This window comes from Xenopus tropicalis, chromosome 8 (assembly GCF_000004195.4).
Source record: "Xenopus tropicalis strain Nigerian chromosome 8, UCB_Xtro_10.0, whole genome shotgun sequence".
NCBI classification, from domain to species: domain Eukaryota; kingdom Metazoa; phylum Chordata; class Amphibia; order Anura; family Pipidae; genus Xenopus; species Xenopus tropicalis.
Window position 1 is genome coordinate 137,989,565 of NC_030684.2, and position 23,712 is coordinate 138,013,276.

General features: G+C 45.6%; 1 protein-coding gene across 1 annotated transcript in view; it reads left to right on the forward strand.

Moving 5' to 3' along the window:
* Positions 1-705: 705 nt before the first annotated feature.
* The window catches only part of atp1a2 (ATPase, Na+/K+ transporting, alpha 2 polypeptide), a 29,199-nt gene continuing 6,192 nt past the window's right edge, over positions 706-23,712 (forward strand). Inside the window, exons 1-18 of the mRNA NM_001102969.1 lie at positions 706-851; positions 7,764-7,868; positions 8,711-8,770; positions 8,947-9,150; positions 9,301-9,414; positions 9,528-9,662; positions 10,259-10,376; positions 11,935-12,203; positions 12,359-12,557; positions 13,700-13,809; positions 15,404-15,538; positions 15,691-15,880; positions 16,745-16,920; positions 18,949-19,085; positions 19,222-19,372; positions 20,217-20,385; positions 20,482-20,636; positions 23,163-23,286. Coding sequence (NP_001096439.1) covers positions 840-851; positions 7,764-7,868; positions 8,711-8,770; positions 8,947-9,150; positions 9,301-9,414; positions 9,528-9,662; positions 10,259-10,376; positions 11,935-12,203; positions 12,359-12,557; positions 13,700-13,809; positions 15,404-15,538; positions 15,691-15,880; positions 16,745-16,920; positions 18,949-19,085; positions 19,222-19,372; positions 20,217-20,385; positions 20,482-20,636; positions 23,163-23,286 — 2,563 coding nt within the window. The 5' untranslated portion in view covers positions 706-839. The remainder of the gene's footprint in view (positions 852-7,763; positions 7,869-8,710; positions 8,771-8,946; positions 9,151-9,300; positions 9,415-9,527; positions 9,663-10,258; positions 10,377-11,934; positions 12,204-12,358; positions 12,558-13,699; positions 13,810-15,403; positions 15,539-15,690; positions 15,881-16,744; positions 16,921-18,948; positions 19,086-19,221; positions 19,373-20,216; positions 20,386-20,481; positions 20,637-23,162; positions 23,287-23,712) is intronic.

Sequence of the window (23,712 nt, forward strand, 5' to 3'; positions counted from 1 at the left end):
TGGGAATGGGATAGGGACCTTAGATTGTAAGCTCACTGGGGCAGGGACTGATGGGAATGGGATAGGGACCTTAGATTGTAAGCTCACTGGGGCAGGGACTGATGGGAATGATGTACAGTCTCTGTAATGAGCTGCAGGGTATGTCATATAAATAAATGATAATAATAATATATAGATATGCTCTGTGCCCAGCTGCCCTGCTGTCAGTAGGGGGCGACGTTAGTGGGAATAATGGGAATCCGTGGGTCAGGCAGTGAGACAGAGAGGGAAGGAGGAGATGATGAGACTGAGAGATGGGCAATTAGAGGGAAATACAGCAAGAGATAAGTCAGGCGGGAGATGTGTAAAGCAGGGCTACATCTGAGATGGAAGAAATAGATAAATTTAGAACTAAGGGCAGAGAGGGGGGGAGCGCAGGGGAATGAGGAGGAAAATGGAAATTCATAGTGACAGACAGAGAAAGAGAGAGACAAAAAGACAGAGGGACACAAGCAGGGGGTGGGGGTAGCAGGGAGGCAGGTCAGTTCGGCTGGCACCCAGCCTCTAATGGACCCATGCCCAGTCCAAAGTTTCTCAGCTGGCACTGGGAATTTGGGGGGTTGGGGGGGAGGGACCCAGATTCCCCCCCCCCCCATAGGCAGGGGAGGAGCCTGCCCCCAATTCATCTCTAGTTTCAACAAGTGCTTCTTCCCACAGAAGGACAAACACACACAGGCAGCTATTTAAGGAAAGAATTCTTACATTTCCCTTTATTTGGGGATTTATTTATTTTTTTAATTTGTGATTTTTTTTTTCTTCCCCCCCCCCCGAGATCGGATTCTGCCGGGAGTAAGAAAAAGATGGGGCGAGGGGTAAGTCCATATACTTACATACCTGTAGCCTGTATCTTGCCATGTATTTATATATATATATCATAGGAACAATGGCCTCGGTCTGGGAAAATGTATATTTTGGACAAAATGATTGGTTCACGATAAATGAATCCTTTTTTTAAAGGGAAACTAATCCTCATGAAACATAATGTAATCAATGTAATCAATGTGCATGAATTTATTGCTATGAAAAGAGCGTTCCCTGTTGCTTTTGACTCCTGAAACGATGGAGCAGAGACCAGACCTGGAAGACAAGTGACTTCTGCTACATTGTTTCACGAGTCAGAACCAGAGATCAGAAAAGGGATAAACAAATATTGCATCAGTAGCAATTAACAAATAATCAGAGGTCCAGTACAAAATGCAATGACTTCCGCCCGAGATCGGATTTGGATACTGAGGCTGTTGTTCCTATGAGATATAAATATATATATATATATATATAGCAGCAGCAAACCCAGGGTGGCACTCTGGAGATATATCTCCAGAGTGCCACCCTGGGTTTGCTGCTGCTATATATATATATATATATATATATATATATATATCATAGTAACAACAGCCTCAGTCTGGCAGAAAATGCTGCTCGAAAGGGGGAAATACAATGAAATTTGGGGGAAATGTATATTTTTAAACAGCATTTCTGGGGAATGATAAATGAATCCTTTTTTAAAGGGAAACTAATCCTCTTAAAACAAAATGTAGTGGTTTCAATGTGCGTTGATTTATTGCTATGAAGAGAAACAGTCTGGCTGTTTGTATTCCCTGCTGCTATCGACTCCTGAAACGATGAAGACCTGGAAGAGAAGTGACTTCTGCTACATTGTTTCACGAGTCAGAACCCAAAAGGGATAAACAATTACTCCATCGATGGCAATTACATTCACAAAAAATCAAAGGTCCAGTAATAATGTGCAATGACTGTGTACAGGTATGGGACCCGTTATCCGGAAACCCATTATCCAGAAAGCTCCCAATTACGGAAAGCCTGTCTCCCATAGACTGCATTTTAATCAAGTAATTCGGATTTTTAAAATTGATTTCCTTTTTTTCTGTAATAATAAAACTGTACCTGTACTTGATCCCAACTAACATATAATTACCCCTTACTGGGGCAGAACAGCCCTATTGGGTTTATTTAATGGTTAAATGATTCCCTTTTCTCTGTAATAATAAAACTGTACCTGTACTTGATCCCAACTAAGATATAATTACCCCTTATTGGGGCAGAACAGCCCTATTGGGTTTATTTCATGGTTAAATGATTCCCTTTTCTCTGTAATAATAAAACAGTACCTGTACTTGATCCCAACTAAGGTATAATTACCCCTTATTGGGGGCAGAACAGCCCTATTGGGTTTATTTCATGGTTAAATGATTCCCTTTTCTCTGTAATAATAAAACAGTACCTGTACTTGATCCCAACTAAGATATAATTACCCCTTATTGGGGGCAGAACAGCCCTATTGGGTTTATTTCATGGTTAAATGATTCCCTTTTCTCTGTAATAATAAAACAGTACCTGTACTTGATCCCAACTAAGATATAATTACCCCTTATTGGGGCAGAACAGCCCTATTGGGTTTATTTCATGGTTAAATGATTCCCTTTTCTCTGTAATAATAAAACAGTACCTTGTACAACTCAGATATAATTAATCCTTATTGGGGGCAAATCAATCCTATTGGGTTTAATTAATGTTTTATTGGTTTTTCAGTAGACTTAAGGTATGGAGATCCAAATTACGGAAAGACCCCTTATCTGGAATACCCTTGGTCCCGAGCATTCTGGATAACGGGTCCTATACCTGTATTGGGAAGCTGATTAGAATTACATTGTTTTGGGGGGTGTAGTTTCCCTATAAAACATACTCCATACTGATATGCTTTGTATTGCCTACAGAATTGTATTTGCACTGTATTATGTCTGCAAACAAATGGTGTTCCATTAACCCGACTCAATTACTTGACAGTCCCAGTACTTGTATTTCTGGGTACCAATTACTGGGAGTTGAAGTTCAGCGCAACAGCTCCTATGTCTGATAATATACTTGATTAAAGGGAAAGTATGCCTAACAAAGAAGCATTGCTCACCTTATTGAGAATGCTGCCGTGCATTGTCGACCCTACAGCGCTGAGAGGGTTGAATGTTATTGTTGTTCTCACCGTACCACTTGCAGTGCCGCATTTCAACACATCCAGTCCCTAGGGAGCAATAGAACAGCGCCCCCATCCACAGGCGTATTAGGTGCTAAAACAGGATGACAGCAATGTAAGAAGTTGTTAGCCAATCAGAAATGGAGATGAAGAGCATACAATAAAGATAGAAAGATAACTGTGTTAGATTTAGAGAAAAAAAAAAGAATTAAATATCGATAAAAACCTTTTTGGGGTTACAAAGTGGCAGAATTGTGATGTAATGGCTGCATGATGTCATAGTGATGTAAGAGTTGTGCTGTGGGGTAGCCCAGCAGTAGGGATCTCCGGTGCATGCATGTTTACTGGTAGTGTGGCAACCCAAACCCCTAGGGGGTGCAATTGGACCCCCCCCCCCTCCGACACTGCCCTCCTGTTTACTATTCATGGGCTATTTGGCCTTTTTAGGACCAAATTGTAAAGCCGACGAAAACTTGGGGCTTCAGATGTGGCCCTAAAGGGTTAAACATGGGTTTAGACCAGATGGCCAAATTAAAGGAAAACTATACCCCCAACTTTTTTAGTAGTATGTGCTATTGTGTAATCCTAAATAGAAAACTGCCATTTTAAGTACTAAGGGCCACCCCCTGGGATCATAGGAGTCCCAGTGCACACAAACAAGCCAAGGCACACATACATGCTAGGCCCCATCAGCCAATGAATGGACAGAGTTCTGCCTTTTGCTCCCACACTACTTCCTGTTACAGTTAGAGCTGCATCACTTCCTGCCAGCTGATCTCTGAGGGAGCACACAGCCCAGCACAAAATGGCGGCTCAAGGGAAAAGATGGGCAATATTTACTGCTATATATATTCCACCCAACACAAGTGGAGCTGATGAGAGAATAAAGGTGGATATTACAAGCCCCCCAGACATGTTTGGGTTTACATCCCCTTTACGCACTGTTTTGGGGGTCATTTTCTGTTGTTATGCGCAGTCTCCGCCAGCCGAGGGCATAGGGGAATCAAACCTAGGGGATATTAGCTGAGTAATTGGATTGTGGGTTGCTTGGAGGAGCTGCATGTTTATCTGTTCTGTAATGGAAAAATGATGGAATTCTAATCCCGGCCAACCCGCGGATCTCATACACAGTGAGACAGGTGGCCCAGTGCTCCCAGGACTAGCCAATCTCATGGAACACTTGGGCCAGGGTGGGCTCCTGCTGGAATTAGGGGGCAAAGGGGAGAGGAAAGTGCTGACCCCCGAGCACTGCTGTTCCCATCGGATGGGCCGTGATTGCCGCAATAATCTACGCTACTACATTTTCCAGGGTGGGCTGGAGGTGGAGTTGGGGGGGCCTTAGGCACTACATGAAGGAAAATAATTATATTATTCCGGCATCACTAAACTGTCACCCTCTAGCTGTTGTTGAACTTCAACACCCACTTCAAATCCTATTCACCCAGTATGGGCAATTGCCGCTCCACAAGGCATCGGCTGAAAATAAATGGTTTGTATGGTATCACTATTTACCCACAAATACAAGGCTGAATGCCAGACCCATTTTTACCCCCCCAAAAAAGGACTCTCTTGTGTACTGGAGGCTTTGGTTACTGCCATAGTAGTGCTGGTGTAAGCAGGGCCGCCATCAGAAATCACGGGGCCCCTCACAATAAAATTTTCTGGGACCCCGTTCCCCAGGGTCCCTCCCCCAATGGCCCCTCCCGTCAGTACAAAGGATACACAGACATAAAAAGTATCAGGGCCCCCCAACACAGTGCCCCATAGACAGTGTCCCCCATACACAGTGCCCCCCATACACAGTGTCCCCATACACAGTGCCCCCATACACAGTGCCCCCCATACACAGTGTCCCCCATACACAGTGCCCCCCATACACAGTGCCCCCCATACACAGTGTCCCCCATACACAGTGCCCCCCATACACAGTGCCCCCCATACACAGTGCCCCCATACACAGTGCCCCCCATACACAGTGTCCCCCATACACAGTGCCCCCCATACACAGTGCCCCCCATACACAGTGCCCCCCATACACAGTGCCCCCCATACACAGTGCCCCCATACACAGTGTCCCCTATACACAGTGTCCCCCATACACAGAGCCCCCCATACACAGTGTCCCCCATACACAGTGCCCCCCATACACAGTGACTTCCCATACACAGTGTCCCCCATACACAGTGCCCCCCATACACAGTGTCCCCCATACACAGTGTCCCCCATACACAGTGTCCCCCATACACAGTGCCCCCATACACAGTGTCCCCCATACACAGTGTCCCCCATACACAGTTCCCCCATACACAGTGTCCCCCATACACAGTGCCCCCCGAAAGTGGTCTTCTTTGGCTTCTTCGGTGGCGGCGGCTTCTTCTTCGGCAACGACTTTGGACTCCTCAGCGAGACAGGCCCTTTTATAAGGTTGCGCCCTGTACGTACTGACGTCACATGTACGCATGAGGCACAACCAATTGGATTGGATGACAGGGCCCATGATAGATTAACACCCACTTCAAATCCTATTCACCCAGTATGGGCAATTGCCGCTCCACAAGGCATCGGCTGAAAATAAATGGTTTGTATGGTATCACTATTTACCCACAAATACAAGGCTGAATGCCAGACCCATTTTTACCCCCCCAAAAAAGGACTCTCTTGTGTACTGGAGGCTTTGGTTACTGCCATAGTAGTGCTGGTGTAAGCAGGGCCGCCATCAGAAATCACGGGGCCCCTCACAATAAAATTTTCTGGGACCCCGTTCCCCAGGGTCCCTCCCCCAATGGCCCCTCCCGTCAGTACAAAGGATACACAGACATAAAAAGTATCAGGGCCCCCCAACACAGTGCCCCATAGACAGTGTCCCCCATACACAGTGCCCCCCATACACAGTGTCCCCATACACAGTGCCCCCATACACAGTGCCCCCCATACACAGTGCCCCCCATACACAGTGTCCCCCATACACAGTGCCCCCCATACACAGTGCCCCCCATACACAGTGTCCCCCATACACAGTGCCCCCCATACACAGTGCCCCCCATACACAGTGCCCCCATACACAGTGCCCCCCATACACAGTGTCCCCATACACAGTGCCCCCCATACACAGTGCCCCCCATACACAGTGCCCCCCATACACAGTGCCCCCATACACAGTGTCCCCTATACACAGTGTCCCCCATACACAGAGCCCCCCATACACAGTGTCCCCCATACACAGTGCCCCCATACACAGTGACTTCCCATACACAGTGTCCCCCATACACAGTGCCCCCCATACACAGTGTCCCCCATACACAGTGTCCCCCATACACAGTGTCCCCCATACACAGTGCCCCCATACACAGTGTCCCCCATACACAGTGTCCCCCATACACAGTGTCCCCCATACACAGTGTCCCCCATACACAGTGCCCCCCGAAAGTGGTCTTCTTTGGCTTCTTCGGTGGCGGCGGCTTCTTCTTCGGTGGCGGCGGCTTCTTCTTCGGCAACGACTTTGGACTCCTCAGCGAGACAGGCCCTTTTATAAGGTTGCGCCCTGTACGTACTGACGTCACATGTACGCATGAGGCACAACCAATTGGATTGGATGACAGGGCCCATGATAGATTAAAGGGGGCCTGAGCTAGTCAGAAAACTATAGCACGGCCTTTTAAAAGTGAAGATTGCCTGGGCCCGGGACGACTGTGCCCTCCTGATGGCGGCCCTGGGTGTAAGCAAAATAGGCACTGGTGGTTCTTAAATGGATATTCTTATGGAAATGGTTCCCAAACTGTTGGGTTGGCCCACCTGTGAGGGCCTGGACGAGCAAAAGTCCAGGTCCAGGATGTCAGGGTGAGGGTTGCGGTTAACACTTATTATATCAGGGTAATAAATCTTGTTTTTATTCAACCAAAACTTGCCCCCAAGTCAGGAATTCAAAAATAACTCCCTGGTTTGGGGGCACTGAGAGCAACATCCAAGGGGTTGGGGAGCAACGTGTTCCCCCCGAGTCACTGGTTGGGGATCCCTGCCTTAAGATCTATCGCTTGGGTAACATCCCAACTGGCCATATCTGGGGTGCATAGGTCAGTTGTCCTACCACTGGCCAATCCTCATTCCCACGGGGCCCTAAGCCAGCTCAGGCTTCTCCACCTTGGGGCAGTGTTTTCCTATTTAAATTCAAATACCCATTTTTGTCAAATATTTGGCCATGGCCTACTTACCTCATAACATTAATATAGTCCCCATGGTATAATTTCAAGAATAACTAGGGCAGCAGCTGTTACCCCCACCCCCCAATCCTTCCTTATGTAGACCTCAAGCTGGGCTTCCTGGAACACCTAGGACATCCAATAAACTTGCAGATTAAATATCACTATCAATTTGAGGCACCATCCAAAGATTTGAGACTACCTGAAGGCTACCAGTTTGGAAATCTCTACTGAAGGGCTTCACAGGGTAGGAGGTGATACTAATGCCTCTGTGCAGGGCTGCTTGGCCATTAAGGATTCCTTATATAATGTATATTTGAATAGGGGAGCAGCTGGAGATGTGTTAGGATAGAATGTAATTACCTAGATAACTGATATACCCTTCTCATTATATTGACAATGATCTATAACTGGTCTACATTTAATGGTCTGTTCTTAATATTTAATTTCTTCACACATCTTCGGTGTGATAAATATACGTTAATAAAAGCTTCTTCCAACACGGAGCTCATCATTTTTCTCTCGACCGCACCATGTAGGAGGGACGGGAGTATTCTCCCGCGGCGACCAACGCGGACAATGGAGGGGGCAAGAAGAAACAGAAAGAGAAGGAGATGGACGAGCTGAAGAAGGAGGTGGCCATGGTGAGAAATATCTGGGAATTAGGAAACGTATCCTACCAAATCAAACCAATATCTAACAAGCCCATTGGCTCAGTTTTGGAGCCACAGTTGGTCATGACATAGCTTCCATCTTACATTACCTGTAAAGAGTATATCTCTACACAGATATCAGGGAATTTCTGAATATGGGAAGGCTGAGGTGTCAGTGGTTGGGTTATAGCATTGACAGGCAAATCAAACCAATATCTAACAAGCCCATTGGCTCAGTTTAGGAGCCACAGTTGGCCATGACATAGCTTCCATCTTACATTACCTGTAAAGAGTATATCTCTATACATATATCAAGGTTTTTAAGAATATGGGAAGGCTGACATGGTAGTGGTTGAGTAATAGCTTTGATAGGCAAATCAAACCAATATCTAACAAGCCTATTGGTTCAGTTTTGGAGCCACAGCTGGCCATGAGTTGCCTTCCATCTTACATTCCCTATAAAGAGTATATCTCTATACAGGTATCAAGGTATATATGAATATGGGAAGGCTGACATGTCAGTGGTTGGGTTATAGCTTTGACAGGCAATTCAAACCAATATCTAACAAGCCCATTGGCTCAAAGCTGGCCATGACATGTCCCAAATCTAGAAGAACCTTGGGTAAGGGTCAATTGAGCAATAATAATCATGAGTCAGATGACACCTTCAAAATAGTGATGGTAGCCACTCACTACTCCAAAAGTCATCACCTTTTGACATAACTAAGACAACTATGATGGTGTAAAATGTTCAGCAGTGTTGGAGTCTCTATAAGTGAGAACTGTTAATGGTGGATCATGCCTTCTAATTGGCCAATCTTTCATTTGTGCAGGATGATCACAAGCTCTCCATGGAAGAGATTGGCCGGAAATATGGGACAGACCTGGCTAAGGTATGATATTTGTCTAAAATACCGGCTGAATTCGAGTCTGGCCTCTCTGGCCACAATTGTAGGTAGGAAGAACTGGCAATAGAAGGGTCAAGATGGTGCCGAAGGGGCATTGTGGGTACAGGAGAGGAATATGGAGTTAATAAGGCTTGAACATTTTAGCTCATTTCAACCAACAGGGATTGACAAATGCTCGTGCAGCAGAGGTCCTGGCCCAAGATGGACCCAACGCCCTTACACCACCACCAACCACTCCGGAATGGGTGAAGTTTTGCAGGCAGCTCTTTGGCGGGTTCTCCATTCTCCTTTGGATTGGCGCTATTCTGTGCTTTCTGGCTTACGGCATTCAGATCGCCATGGAGGATGAGCCAATCAATGACAATGTAAGTCCAAGGAGATGTTTTAGAAACTGCAAGTTGTCTACTAGTAATTCCAAGCTTGTTTGAAGGCCTTGTCTGCTCAGCTTATGTCCAACTGTTCCTTCCCCACCCTGCCAGTCCCATATTCCTGTACATTGATTTTTCTCTTCTCAGCTGTACCTCGGAGTGGTCTTAGCTGCTGTCGTCATTGTCACTGGCTGCTTCTCTTATTACCAAGAGGCAAAAAGTTCCAAGATCATGGATTCCTTCAAGAACATGGTGCCACAGGTGAGAACCACCCATCAGTTCTCAAGCAGCTGTACCACATTGTTTTGTTGACAAGAAAAGCATAATATAAGGGATTTACAGTATAAAATGAGAATATAATTTATTTTTTATAGCAAGCCTTGGTTATCCGTGAAGGAGAGAAGCTCCAGATAAATGCTGAGATGGTGGTGGTCGGGGATCTGGTGGAAATTAAAGGAGGAGATCGAGTACCGGCAGACATAAGGATAATTATAGCTCATGGGTGCAAGGTGAGCACTAAACTCAACCCTACGCTCCCCAGATATGTATATGTGCCTACTTGTGTTTATTGTCTGTTTTTATTGGGTGGTTTCTAAAGAACCTCGTTTTTTTGAAGACTAGAGTCTGTAGAGTCAAATATATGAAACAAGAGATGTTTGGGTTCAAACATTCGTTGTCCCCATATATTGATATAGGAAAACCCAATATGGTGTTCAAGCTGGGTGTTAGGCCTATATGTAGGACCACAGCTTGACTTCTCCTGTCCAAAACAGTTCTCAACTGGCCAAGGTGTCTCCATGGTTACACCACTCTGATAATGTGTCTCTTTGGAAGGTGGATAATTCCTCTCTGACGGGAGAGTCTGAACCCCAGACTCGCTCTCCTGAATTCACCCAGGAGAACACCCTTGAGACCATTCATTGTCTCCATAACTCTTATAAAGGTTACAGATATATGAAAACCCAATATCGCCACAAATGATGTTCAAGCTGGGTGTTAGGCCTATATGTAGGACCACAGCTTGACTTCTCCTGTCCAAAACAGTTCTCAATTGGCCAAGGTGTCTCCATGGTTACACCACTCTGATAATGTGTCTCTTTGGAAGGTGGATAATTCCTCTCTGACGGGAGAGTCTGAACCCCAGACTCGCTCTCCTGAATTCACCCACGAGAACCCCCTTGAGACCAGAAACATTTGCTTCTTCTCCACCAACTGCGTTGAAGGTGAGCCTCAACAGAAGTCCCTCATTGAAGGCAAAGTTGCAGTAATATTAAAGGGAAAGTTAAAATTTAGGCAGTGGTAGGTTGACCCTAAGTCCTTTTACTGGTGCTTGAGTGAATGTTTTATTTCCCCGTGTCCCTTTCTTGCCCCCATGGTAGGGATTTTAGATGTTCAAGTCTGTTGGGGGCTGGTTGGCATCTCATATACCTCTAAGACAAATAACAAGGTCAGAGTTCTCCTCAGTGCAGAGAAGGGGATATTATTTTGGCCCTGGGAGCTGTCACGTAGGAATGTGAGATCCAGGGGCCTTTGTACTCAGTGTGATAAACAAACGATGGGGGGGCTTTTCAGATGGGGACTAATTCATAGCTGCACAGGCACAGATTCAGAGCTGTGGGGGGAGGCAAGGAAAGAACAAAGCCAGAAATGTGTTAGAAGTGGCCGGATTTTGACGTGGATTAGTACAAAAGCAGCAGTCATAGAGAGTAATAAGTGCAAAATAGAATGCTGAGTCTGCTTAGTCCTTATCCTGCAGTCTGTACTGGGGGTTTCTGAGGGGCGGCCAGTGATACGGGGAGGTATAAACAACAGGCTTCTGTGGCTAAAATTAAATGGCCTTGTCTTATGAACAGAACCATCTCAGGGGGGTCCCTTCCCAGAGGCTATTATCCCCCCCACTGCTACTATAGGCACAATCTCTCCCTACTATACCTGCTATCCCACAGCCCCAGTCCCTTCCCAGAGGCTATTATCCCCTCACTGCTACTATAGGCACCATCTCTCCCTACTATACCTGCTATCCCACAGCCCCAGTCCCTTCCCAGAGGCTATTATCCCCCCACTGCTACTATAGGCACCATCTCTCCCTACTATACCTGCTATCCCACAGCCCCAGTCCCTTCCCAGAGGCTATTATCCCCCCACTGCTACTATAGGCACCATCTCTCCCTACTATACCTGCTATCCCACAGCCCCAGTCCCTTCCCAGAGGCTATTATCCCCCCACTGCTACTATAGGCACCATCTCTCCCTACTATACCTGCTATCCCACAGCCCCAGTCCCTTCCCAGAGGCTATTATCCCCCCACTGCTACTATAGGCACCATCTCTCCCTACTATACCTGCTATCCCACAGCCCCAGTCCCTTCCCAGAGGCTATTATCCCCCCACTGCTACTATAGGCACCATCTCTCCCTACTATACCTGCTATCCCACAGCCCCAGTCCCTTCCCAGAGGCTATTATCCCCCCCACTGCTACTATAGGCACCATCTCTCCCTACTATACCTGCTATCCCACAGCCCCAGTCCCTTCCCAGAGGCCATTATCCCCCCACTGCTACTATAGGCACCATCTCTCCCTACTATACCTGCTATCCCACAGCCCCAGTCCCTTCCCTGAGGCTATTATCCCCCCACTGCTACTATAGGCACCATATCTCCCTACTATACCTGCTATCCCACAGCCACAGTCCCTTCCCAGAGGCTTCCCAGAGGCTTCATCTGAAGGTCTGCTATTATTTAACTCATTTATGTAAAGTCTTCTCTTGATTGGGTTACAGGTACCGGCCGAGGAATAGTTATTAATACAGGAGACCGCACCGTCATGGGACGCATTGCCACTCTAGCTTCAGGTCTTGAAGTAGGCCGCACTCCTATCGCCATGGAGATTGAGCACTTCATTCACATTATAACTGGGGTGGCTGTTTTCCTCGGAGTCAGTTTTTTTGTCCTTTCCCTCATTCTTGGCTACAGTTGGCTAGAAGCTGTGATCTTTCTCATTGGCATCATTGTGGCCAACGTGCCAGAGGGTCTTCTGGCAACAGTTACGGTATGGCTACAGCAATATATCCTTTTCTTAGGGGGGAACAGGGCTGTCTGTAGTTGTAATGGGGCCTAGATATATTTATATGGACCCATGGTCCATCCAATCTGAGGTTCTTCAGCTGTAACTTAACCAATTACTTTTCCTCCGCCTTCTCCAAGGTGTGTCTGACTCTGACTGCCAAAAGAATGGCCCGCAAGAACTGTCTGGTGAAGAACCTGGAAGCTGTGGAGACTCTTGGTTCCACCTCGACCATCTGCTCCGATAAGACTGGAACTCTGACGCAGAATCGTATGACTGTGGCTCACATGTGGTTCGACAACCAGATTCACGAGGCTGACACCACCGAGGACCAGTCAGGTATGCATGCCATCTGGGGTTTAGCGAGATGGATGTGTGGCAGCTTCTATACATTGGCCAACACTATAGGTTGCTTCCTAAAATGTACCACGTTCCACTCGCAAAATCATATCCCACTAAGTCATGTTTCTGACGGGACATATTCTTAGTTTCCAAGCAGCCCTCAAGTCATGTGACTTGCACTCTGATAAAATTCAGTCACACTTTACCGCTCACCCCCAGCAGCCGATCAGCAGAACAATGGGAAGGGAGCAAGATAGCAGCTCCCAGTAGGTATCAGAATAGCACTCAATAGTAAGAAATCCAAGTCTGGCTTGGGACTCCTCCAGTTACATGGGAGTAGGAGAAACAATAGGTTAGCTGAAAGCAGTTCTAATGTGTAGCGCTGGCTGAAAGCTCAGACTCAGGCACACTTTACTGCTGCGCTGCAAGTTGGAGTGATATCCCCCCCCTCACCCCCAGCAGCCGATCAGCAGAACAATGGGAAGGGAGCAAGATAGCAGCTCCCAGTAGGTATCAGAATAGCACTCAATAGTAAGAAATCCAAGTCCGGCTTGGGAGTAGGAGAAACAATAGGTTAGCTGAAAGCAGTTCTAATGTGTAGCGCTGGCTGAAAGCTCAGACTCAGGCACAAGGCACTGAGATGGCGCCTACACACCAATATTACAGCTACAAATACATTGGTTAGTTTAGCAATACCCTGTGCCCCACCTCTCACAACTCTGGTCATGCCCATTCCCACACCTTGTGTCTCAACCCTTTCTCCTTGTAGATTGTAAGCTCTTTTGGGCAGGGCCCTCTTCACCTCTTGTATCGGTTATTGATTGCTTTATATGTTACTCTGTATGTCCAATGTATGTAACCCACTTATTGTACAGCGCTGCGGAATATGTTGGCGCTTTATAAATAAATGTTAATGTAATGTAATGTAATGGTTAGTTATTGGTTCGAGGATAAAATTTTAAATGGTAGAATGAATTATTTGCATTTGTGAACAGTGTAATATAGTAATATTAGGACTGGCACATGTATCGTGGATCTATTTGTCTTCTAACCCTTTTTATCTCTGAGCCTTCTAGGCTTACAGTCTATTAGGGCATTTTGCCCACTTACGTTTACAACCTACAACCTCCTTGTTACAGGCACAACATTTGATAAACGCTCCCCTACCTGGACTGCTCTGTCTCGGATCGCCGGCCTGTGCAACCGCGCCGTCTTCAAAGTGGGACAAGAAAAAGTGGCTGTGTCAAAGGTGAGCAGCTGCTATGGTTGCCTATGTCAGGTTACAGGGCTCATTGGGTTCAATGGACCTTTCACCGCTGTAAATGTCCAGTTATGTCTCTTGACCACCATATTGTCTCTGAGCCGCCATATTACTTTCCTCAAGTACTTGTCATTCTTCATATACACCGCAGTGATGATAAGATCTAGTTGTTATCAATAGATGTTTAACCAATGTAATAAATGAGATATCTTGGGCACTTGAAGAAGGGAACTCCAACATGATTAGGGGGTATTTATGACTGCAAGTGCAGTTGTGGTGGTGATAAGTTGGCTGCAAGAAGTTAAGAATAGGTATTTGCACCAAAAGGCGCTCCATGTACTTTTATACAGTTGCGCACAGTACTTTCCGCCTCCTGTTTCAAGTTGAGCATAGGTGCATTTTTCCCTTGCAGCCACAATTAAAATGGAATTATGGGGGGAATGATGCTTTGTGGGTAAAACAACAGGGTGGTTGCATCCGAAAGTGCACTTCCGGGTATAAATTTATTCCTCTGGTGTCTGCTCCATGTGAGACTAGGGTTGCCACCATTTTAGAAGAAAGTTAGCAGTCAGCAGGGGGTGGTGGCAAAGGGGGCAGCCCATGATGTCAAAAGGATGGGGGGGTTGATGACAAAAGGGGGAGGAGCTATGGCATCATGGGCGACTCCAGGGGGATTGGGGGAAGAGGGAAAAGTGTAGGTTTCCACTAGATTCTGGGCGGATCAGGGGGTTAAGGGGGTGGGCCAGGTTCTGATCTTATGGATATTACATATTTACTAGGGATGCACTAAATCCAGGATTCGGTTCGGGATTTGTCTAAGATTCAGCCTTTTTTGGCAGAATTTGGATTCAGCAGAATCCATGCTCCTGGCCGAACCAAATCCAAATCATAAAAATCACGTGAGATTAGTCGCCCGGTGGGATGGCATACGCGGCGGCGCAATCTCCAAAATTGGGATGTCATATTGGGGAGATTAGTCGCTCGCAACAAGGGAGATTTATCGCGGGCGCCTAATCTCCCCGTGTACCAGAGCCCTAATTAGTTACGATTTGGATTCGGTTTGGTATTCGCCCGAATCCTTTACGAAGGATTTGGGGGTTCGGCCGAATCCAAAAAAGTGGATTCGGTGCATCCCTAATATTTACCAGCTATTACATTGTCAGTAAATTTGTAATACCGGCCCAGCCTTGGCGGGTGTTTTATCGGCAAGGCCAGTAAATAATATGCCAGACATGGGACAAGTGGGGTTAGCATCGGGCCACATAACCTCCAGTTTCAGGATTCTAATGAAGTGTGAAATAAATTGGCACAAACTGCAGGCAGGGTCGGACTGTGGGTACAGGGCCCACCTCCAGGTGCCCTTGCCAACCGAGTCCCCCGCACCCCCTAACCCCCCCAGCAGGGGCTCTGTTGAGCCTCCCTAACCACATCCTCCCCTGAGCGCGCATAAGTTTAATGCGTCGGGGGGGGAATGGTTGGCCAGGGGAGCGCCGCTGGGGCCCGCTGAGTTTTTTCCCGGGGTCCCGGGGGCCCAGTCCAACCCTGACTGCAGGTCTCATCCCAATAATTATGTTCCATACAGAGAGACACGGCTGGAGACGCCTCGGAATCGGCTCTGCTGAAATGCATCGAGTTGTCCTGCGGCTCGGTACGGAAATTACGGGACAGGAACCCCAAAGTGGCTGAAATCCCATTTAATTCTACAAACAAGTTCCAGGTAAGGCATTATTGCTGAACTACTACTCACCACCCTGACATATATAGCTATATATCTTTGGAGGCGTTATCTAGTAAGGAGATACACAGCTGAAGGTAGAGCAGTGGTTCTCAACCTTCCTAATGACGCTATTCTCTTGTTGCTCTTCGCAGCTGTCTATTCATGAGAGGGAAGACAGCCCCGAGGGCCACCTACTGGTGATGAAGGGGGCACCGGAGAGAATCTTGGATCGCTGTTCCACCATAATGCTACACGGGGCAGAGCAGCCCTTGGATGAGGAGATGAAGGATGCCTTCCAGAATGCCTACTTCGAACTGGGAGGCCTAGGAGAGAGAGTTCTAGGTGGGTCAGAGGAACGGTGAATTATTATAGGTCTCACCAGGAGAATCCCCAGATCCCAGAGTTATACTGGATCCTATTAACTACACCAGGCCCCTCCCACTTACCCATGATTCTGTATGTGTCACATGGTATCACTGAATCAGTGAGGGTAAAACCCACCTAGATATGGGGAACCCCTCATATAAACTACTTGTTACAGGCCCCTCCCACTTACCCATCATTCTGTGTGTGTGTGTCACATGGTATCACTGAATCAGTGAGGGTAAAACCCACCTAGATATGGGGAACCCCTCATATAAACTACTTGTTACAGGCCCCTCCCACTTACCCATCATTCTGTGTGTGTGTGTCACATGGTATCACTGAATCAGTGAGGGCAAAACCCACCTAGATATGGGGAACCCCTCATATAAACTACTTGTTACAGGCCCCTCCCACTTACCCATCATTCTGTGTGTGTGTCACATGGTATCACTGAATCAGTGAGGGCAAAACCCACCTAGATATGGGGAACCCCTCATATAAACTACTTGTTACAGGCCCCTCCCACTTACCCATCATTCTGTGTGTGTCACATGGTATCACTGAATCAGTGAGGGCAAAACCCACCTAGATATGGGGAACCCCTCATATAAACTACTTGTTACAGGCCCCTCCCACTTACCCATCATTCTGTGTGTGTGTCACATGGTATCACTGAATCAGTGAGGGCAAAACCCACCTAGATATGGGGAACCCCTCATATAAACTACTTTTTACAGGCCCCTCCCACTTACCCATCATTCTGTGTGTGTCACATGGTATCACTGAATCAGTGAGGGCAAAACATATTGTGACAGAGGGTTTTTTCATACTTGTACCCAGGGTTCTGCCACTTGTACATACCGGCTGATAAGTTTCAACGCGGGTTCAAGTTTGACACTGACGAGCCCAATTTCCCCTTAACCGACCTTTGCTTCATTGGCCTCATCTCCATGATTGATCCCCCCAGAGCAGCGGTACCTGACGCCGTGGGAAAATGCCGCAGTGCAGGGATCAAGGTATGTGATGGTGCCTGACTGGGGGGCAGGAAGATAAGATCCACTAGATCTCTAGTTCCACTATATGAGTGCCAGTTGTGCATTTTTGCTCCTCCGCCATTGCGCTATAGGCTTGGGGATAACAATGTAGCGCAGCTGTTGGATTTGGCTCCCTCTAGTGGCCGAAGCTGTGAAATTGCACGTTTATTAGAAACTATATATTTATACAGGTATGGAACCTGTTATCCAGAATGCTCGGGACCTGGGGTTTTCTGGATAAGGGATCTTTCAGTAATTTGGATCTCCATAACTTAAGTCTGCTAAAAATCATTTAAACATTAAATAAACCCAATAGGGCTGTTCTGCCCCCAATAAGGGGTAATTATATCTTAGTTGGGATCAAGTACAGGTACTGTTTTATTATTACAGAGAAAAGGGAATCATTTAACCATTAAATAAACCCAATAGGGCTGTTCTGCCCCCAATAAGGGGTAATTATATCTTAGTTGGGATCAAGTACAGGTACTGTTTTATTATTACAGAGAAAAGGGAATCATTTAACCATTAAATAAACCCAATAGGGCTGTTCTGCCCCCAATAAGGGGTAATTATATCTTAGTTGGGATCAAGTACAGGTACAGTTTTATTATTACAGAGAAAAGGGAATCATTTAACCATGAAATAAACCCAATAGGGCTGTTCTGCCCCAATAAGGGGTAATTATATCTTAGTTGGGATCAAGTACAGGTACTGTTTTATTATTACAGAGAAAAGGGAATCATTTAACCATTAAATAAACCCAATAGGGCTGTTCTGCCCCAATAAGGGGTAATTATATCTTAGTTGGGATCAAGTACAGGTACTGTTTTATTATTACAGAGAAAAGGAGATGGCCTTTCCGTAATTCAGAACTTTTTGGATAATGGGTTTCCGGATAAGGGATCCCATACCTGTCTTAGATAAATTTAAAAAAAGGGAAAATAACGGTTTAATGGCCCTGCAAGTGAAATCACTGTAACATGCAGTTTTAATCTTTTCCATTAAATTCTTCTGAGTTTACAGATTGAATAAAAATGCTTGAACTTATCTCCTGTACTGTATGTTGGCTGCAGGGTTACAAACAATGCTCAAGGTTCCATCTCCTGTACTGTATGCTAGCTGGAGGGTAACTTACAATGCTCACTGTTCCATTTGCTGTACAATATGTTAGGTGGGGGTTACAGACAATGTTCAAGGTTCCATCTCCTGTACTGTATGTTAGCTGGAGGGTAACTAACAATGCTCACCGTACCATTTGCTGTACTATGTGTTAGGTGGGGGTTACAGACGATGATCAAGGTTCCATCTCCTGTACTGTATGTTAGCTGGAGGGTTACCAAAAATGCTCAGTGTTCCTTTTGCTGTACTATGTGTTAGGTGGGGGTACAGACGATGCTCAAGGTTCCATCTCCTGTACTGTATGTTAGCTGGAGGGTAACTAACAATGCTCACCGTACCATTTGCTGTACTATGTGTTAGGTGGGGGTTACAGACGATGATCAAGGTTCCATCTCCTGTACTGTATGTTAGCTGGAGGGTTACCAAAAATGCTCAGTGTTCCTTTTGCTGTACTATATGTTAGGTGGGGGTTACAGTCAATGCTCATAGTTCCATCTCCTGTACTGTATGTTAGCTGGAGGGTAACTAACAATGCTCACCGTTCCATTTGCTGTACTATATGTTAGGTGGGGGTTACAGATGATGCTCAAGGTTCCATCTCCTGTACTGTATGTTAGCTGGAGGGTAACTAACAATGCTCAGTGTTCCTTTAGCTTAACTATATGTTAGGTGGGGGTTACAGACAATGTTCAAGGTTCCATCTCCTGTACTGTATGCTAGCTGGAGGGTAACTAGCATTGTACTATATGTTAGGTGGGGTTTACAGTAAATGCTCAAGGTACCATCTCCTGTACTATATGTTAGCTGGAGGTTTATAGACAGTAATGCTCAGAGTGCCATGCTGTTTGATGTATAATGGCTATTAATGTATTATATTCTGTTATTTCCCAGGTGATCATGGTAACTGGTGACCATCCAATCACAGCAAAGGCCATAGCCAAAGGCGTGGGCATTATCTCTGAGGGGAATGAGACAGTGGAGGATATAGCCGACAGGCTGAACATACCAGTTAACCAGGTGAACCCAAGGTGAGCGGGTATCTGTGCCCCCCGTGTATGTAAGGGCAGTTGGTAGCACCAGAGGAACATTGTTGGGTCAGTTTCCTGCCAATAGATATAAATGTTATTACGTTGGTATAAATCGACCCCCGTGTTTCTGTTTTAGAGAGGCAAAGGCTTGTGTGGTCCACGGCTCCGATTTGAAGGACATGACCTCTGAACAACTGGACGACCTCCTGAAGAATCACACGGAAATCGTGTTCGCTCGGACCTCCCCCCAGCAGAAGCTGATCATTGTCGAGGGCTGTCAGAGGCAGGTAATGGCCAACGTCCAAACGTGCCCCATCACCCAACATGATAGGCTTTGGTAAGAACATGTCCCTTGGCTTAGAGAGGGGTTGGTACCATGTACATGCCACATTCCCTATGCACAGTCTACTTGCCCCATGGGTGCAAAGAGCTAAGGGAATGTTGGACTCAAAGGGCGGCTGAGGCAGGAGTAAAAGGGGGTGTAAACCCTGTTGCACAGCACTGCTCAACCAAACTTTACTCAGTTGTTGCTGGACTACAAATCCCAGAATAATGTAACATATTATGAGGGTAGGGGCATGCTGGGAGCTGTAGTCCAGCAACATCAGGGTTGAATTCTTAAAGCAATATTGCCCAATAAAACATAATAAACTTAAATAAAACTTTTCCTAAACTTTTTTTTTCACAAATCTCCAGGGCCAGCAGTTGCATTAAAATCCTCCAATGAGAATCTATAAATCCGGCTCCCTGTTCTCTGTTCCTGCAATTGGAGTTGGGAGCAATAAGCACAGTTTCCCAGCACTGAACAAGTCTGTCCCTTTATCCCCATGTCTGATTCCTGTGCCATATAATGACGGGAAATAATGCCATCATTACCTCTATATGTAAGGTACCAGCACAATGCCTGACACAGTGCTGGGAATCTCATTGGCAGATTCCTTTGCATTTATAATGAAGTTTTTTATCAGTAGAATTCTCATTGGTGAATTTTCTTGCATCTATAATTATGTTTTTTGGCAACTTCTATAGCAAAACTAGGGGGCGCAGTGGGGAAGATTAATACATGAGCCCCCAAAGCATTGACAAAGCTTTATTATTTATACAGACTGTTATCCTTCTTCTCTCCTGCAGGGGGCAATCGTGGCAGTCACGGGGGATGGTGTAAATGACTCCCCGGCTCTAAAGAAAGCAGATATCGGGGTGGCTATGGGAATCGCAGGATCCGACGTCTCCAAACAGGCAGCCGACATGATCCTATTGGACGATAACTTTGCTTCCATCGTGACGGGGGTAGAAGAAGGTGAGTTGTTGATATTCCCCAGTGCTCACAGGAGCATTTGGCGCACCCCAAAGCCCCTTCTATTTACCCTGTGTTAATGGTTCCTCTCTCTAACAGGGAGACTTATTTTTGACAACCTGAAGAAGTCCATCGCCTACACCCTGACCAGCAACATCCCTGAGATAACCCCTTTCCTACTCTTCATCATCGCCAACATTCCGCTGCCACTGGGCACAGTCACCATCCTCTGTATCGATCTCGGAACTGACATGGTGAGTACCTCTGGGGGCCTCAGCACTAGGGCTGTATTTACTAAGATTTTGGACTTCTGGGGGTCTGCTTTTATATACACTCTTAGGGGCAATATAATCTCTTAGGAGAATATATTACCGTCCATGAATCTTCTTTATTTTTCCCCAAACAGGAAGTGCTCCAGTGGCCATTTTAGGGGCATTGGCGCTCATTATCAAAACAATAATGTGTTTAAGCCTCACTTGAAACTGGGTGAAATAGAAACTATGATGGGATTAACTTCCCCTTGAAACTGGGTGAAATAGAAACAATGATGGGATTAACTTCCCCTTGAAACTGGGTGAAATAGAAACAATGATGGGATTAACTTCCCCTTGAAGCTGGGTGAAATAGAAAACAATGATGGGATTAACTTCCCCTTGAAACTGGGTGAAATAGAAAACAATGATGGGATTAACTTCCCCTTGAAACTGAGTGAAATAGAAAACAATGATGGGATTAACTTCCCCTTGAAACTGAGTGAAATAGAAAACAATGATGGGATTAACTTCCCCTTGAAACTGAGTGAAATAGAAAACAATGATGGGATTAACTTCCCCTTGAAACTGGGTGAAATAGAAACTGTGATCGGATTAACTTCCCCTTGAAACTGGGTGAAATAGAAACTGTGATCGGATTAACTTCCCCTTGAAACTGGGTGAAATAGAAACCAATGATGGGATTAACTTCCCCTTGAAACTGGGTGAAATAGAAACCAATGATGGGATTAACTTCCCCTTGAAACTGGGTGAAATAGAAAACAATGATGGGATTAATTTCCCCTTGAAAATAGAAACCAATGATGGGATTAACTTCCCCTTGAAACTGGGTGAAATAGAAAACAATGATGGGATTAACTTCCCCTTGAAACTGGGTGAAATAGAAACTGTGATCGGATTAACTTCCCCTTGAAACTGGGTGAAATAGAAAACAATGATGGGATTAACTTCCCCTTGAAACTGGGTGAAATAGAAACTGTGATCGGATTAACTTCCCCTTGAAACTGGGTGAAATAGAAACAATGATGGGATTAACTTCCCCTTGAAGCTGGGTGAAATAGAAAACAATGATGGGATTAACTTCCCCTTGAAACTGAGTGAAATAGAAAACAATGATGGGATTAACTTCCCCTTGAAACTGAGTGAAATAGAAAACAATGATGGGATTAACTTCCCCTTGAAACTGAGTGAAATAGAAAACAATGATGGGATTAACTTCCCCTTGAAACTGGGTGAAATAGAAACTGTGATCGGATTAATTTCCCCTTGAAACTGGGTGAAATAGAAACTGTGATCGGATTAACTTTCCCTTGAAACTGGGTGAAATAGAAACCAATGATGGGATTAACTTCCCCTTGAAACTGGGTGAAATAGAAACCAATGATGGGATTAACTTCCCCTTGAAACTGGGTGAAATAGAAAACAATGATGGGATTAATTTCCCCTTGAAAATAGAAACCAATGATGGGATTAACTTCCCCTTGAAACTGGGTGAAATAGAAAACAATGATGGGATTAACTTCCCCTTGAAACTGGGTGAAATAGAAACTGTGATCGGATTAACTTCCCCTTGAAACTGGGTGAAATAGAAACTGTGATCGGATTAACTTCTCCTTGAAACTGGGTGAAATAGAAACTGTGATCGGATTAACTTCCCCTTGAAACTGGGTGAAATAGAAAACAATGATGGGATTAACTTCCCCTTGAAACTGGGTGAAATAGAAACTGTGATCGGATTAACTTCCCCTTGAAACTGGGTGAAATAGAAAACAATGATGGGATTAACTTCCCCTTGAAAGTGTGTAAAATAGAAAACAATAATGTGTTTAACTTCCCCTTGAAAATGTGCCAAGGACAGGCTGTCTCTGACTATTCTATTTCTCTTCTATTCTCAGCCTCCATAGGCCTCAATGGTTCTCAGCAGCTTAGAAACTCACATAAACTCCTGAGAGTTTTACGATTAAAAAAATTCAATTCAATCGCATTAATTTGTAAGCTGATCGTACGAAAAGTTTCTTGAAAAATTCAAATGGTGGTGGAAGTTTTACGAAAACTTTGAGAATATATTGCCGTTTTTCGAAAAAATCGTTAATTTCCATAAATCCTGTTTATTTTTCCCAAACAGGAAGTGCTCCAGCGGCCATTTTAGGGGCATTGGCGCTCATTGTTGGAAAACAATAATGTGTTTAAGCCTCACTTGAAACTGGGTGAAATAGAAAACAATGATGGGATTAACTTTCCCTTGAAACTGGGTGAAATAAAAAACCTAGTGTGCGATTAACTTCCCCTTGAAAGTGTGTAAAATAGAAAGCAATAATGCGTTTAACTTCCCCTTGAAAATGTATCAAGGACAGGCTGTCACTGACTATTCCATTTCTCTTCTATTCTCAGCCTCCATAGGGCTCATTGGTTTTCGGCAGCTTAAACCTGGAGCTCTTTTGTCCAAAAAAGTCACATGAAGTTTTATAGATATCAAACTTTGTGTATTATTTCCCCCCCCCAAACTAGGTGCCCGCCATCTCTCTGGCATATGAAGCGGCTGAGAGTGACATTATGAAGCGGCAGCCAAGGAACCCGCGGACGGACAAGCTGGTGAATGAGCGGCTAATCAGCATGGCCTATGGGCAGATCGGTGAGTGTGGGAACATTGAGGGTTGTAGTTACCATAGAGATACTCAGGGGGCGGTGCTTAGGGCTGTAGCTTTAGGCTTGGATGCCTAAATATGGTAAATAAAATGAAATACCCCCCCAACATAAGGGGGCGCCCAAGGCAAAGCCCCCAGGCTCATTCAAACCCCTGCAGCTTTACCTTCTGGTCAACTCCAGGCAGCAGGGCTATGTGTGAATTGCTGCAGGTTAATTCTGGTCCTGCCCACTTTACAGTTGGGCAAACATGGACACTAGGGATGCACCGAAACCACTTTTTTGGGTTCGGCCAAACCCCCGAACCCACCCTGAAGGATTCGGCTGAATCCCGAACCAAATCCGAATCCTAATTAACGCATGCTAAGGGGTTAAAAATTGACGCGCGCAGTGCGTGGGGAGATTTTTTTCCCTG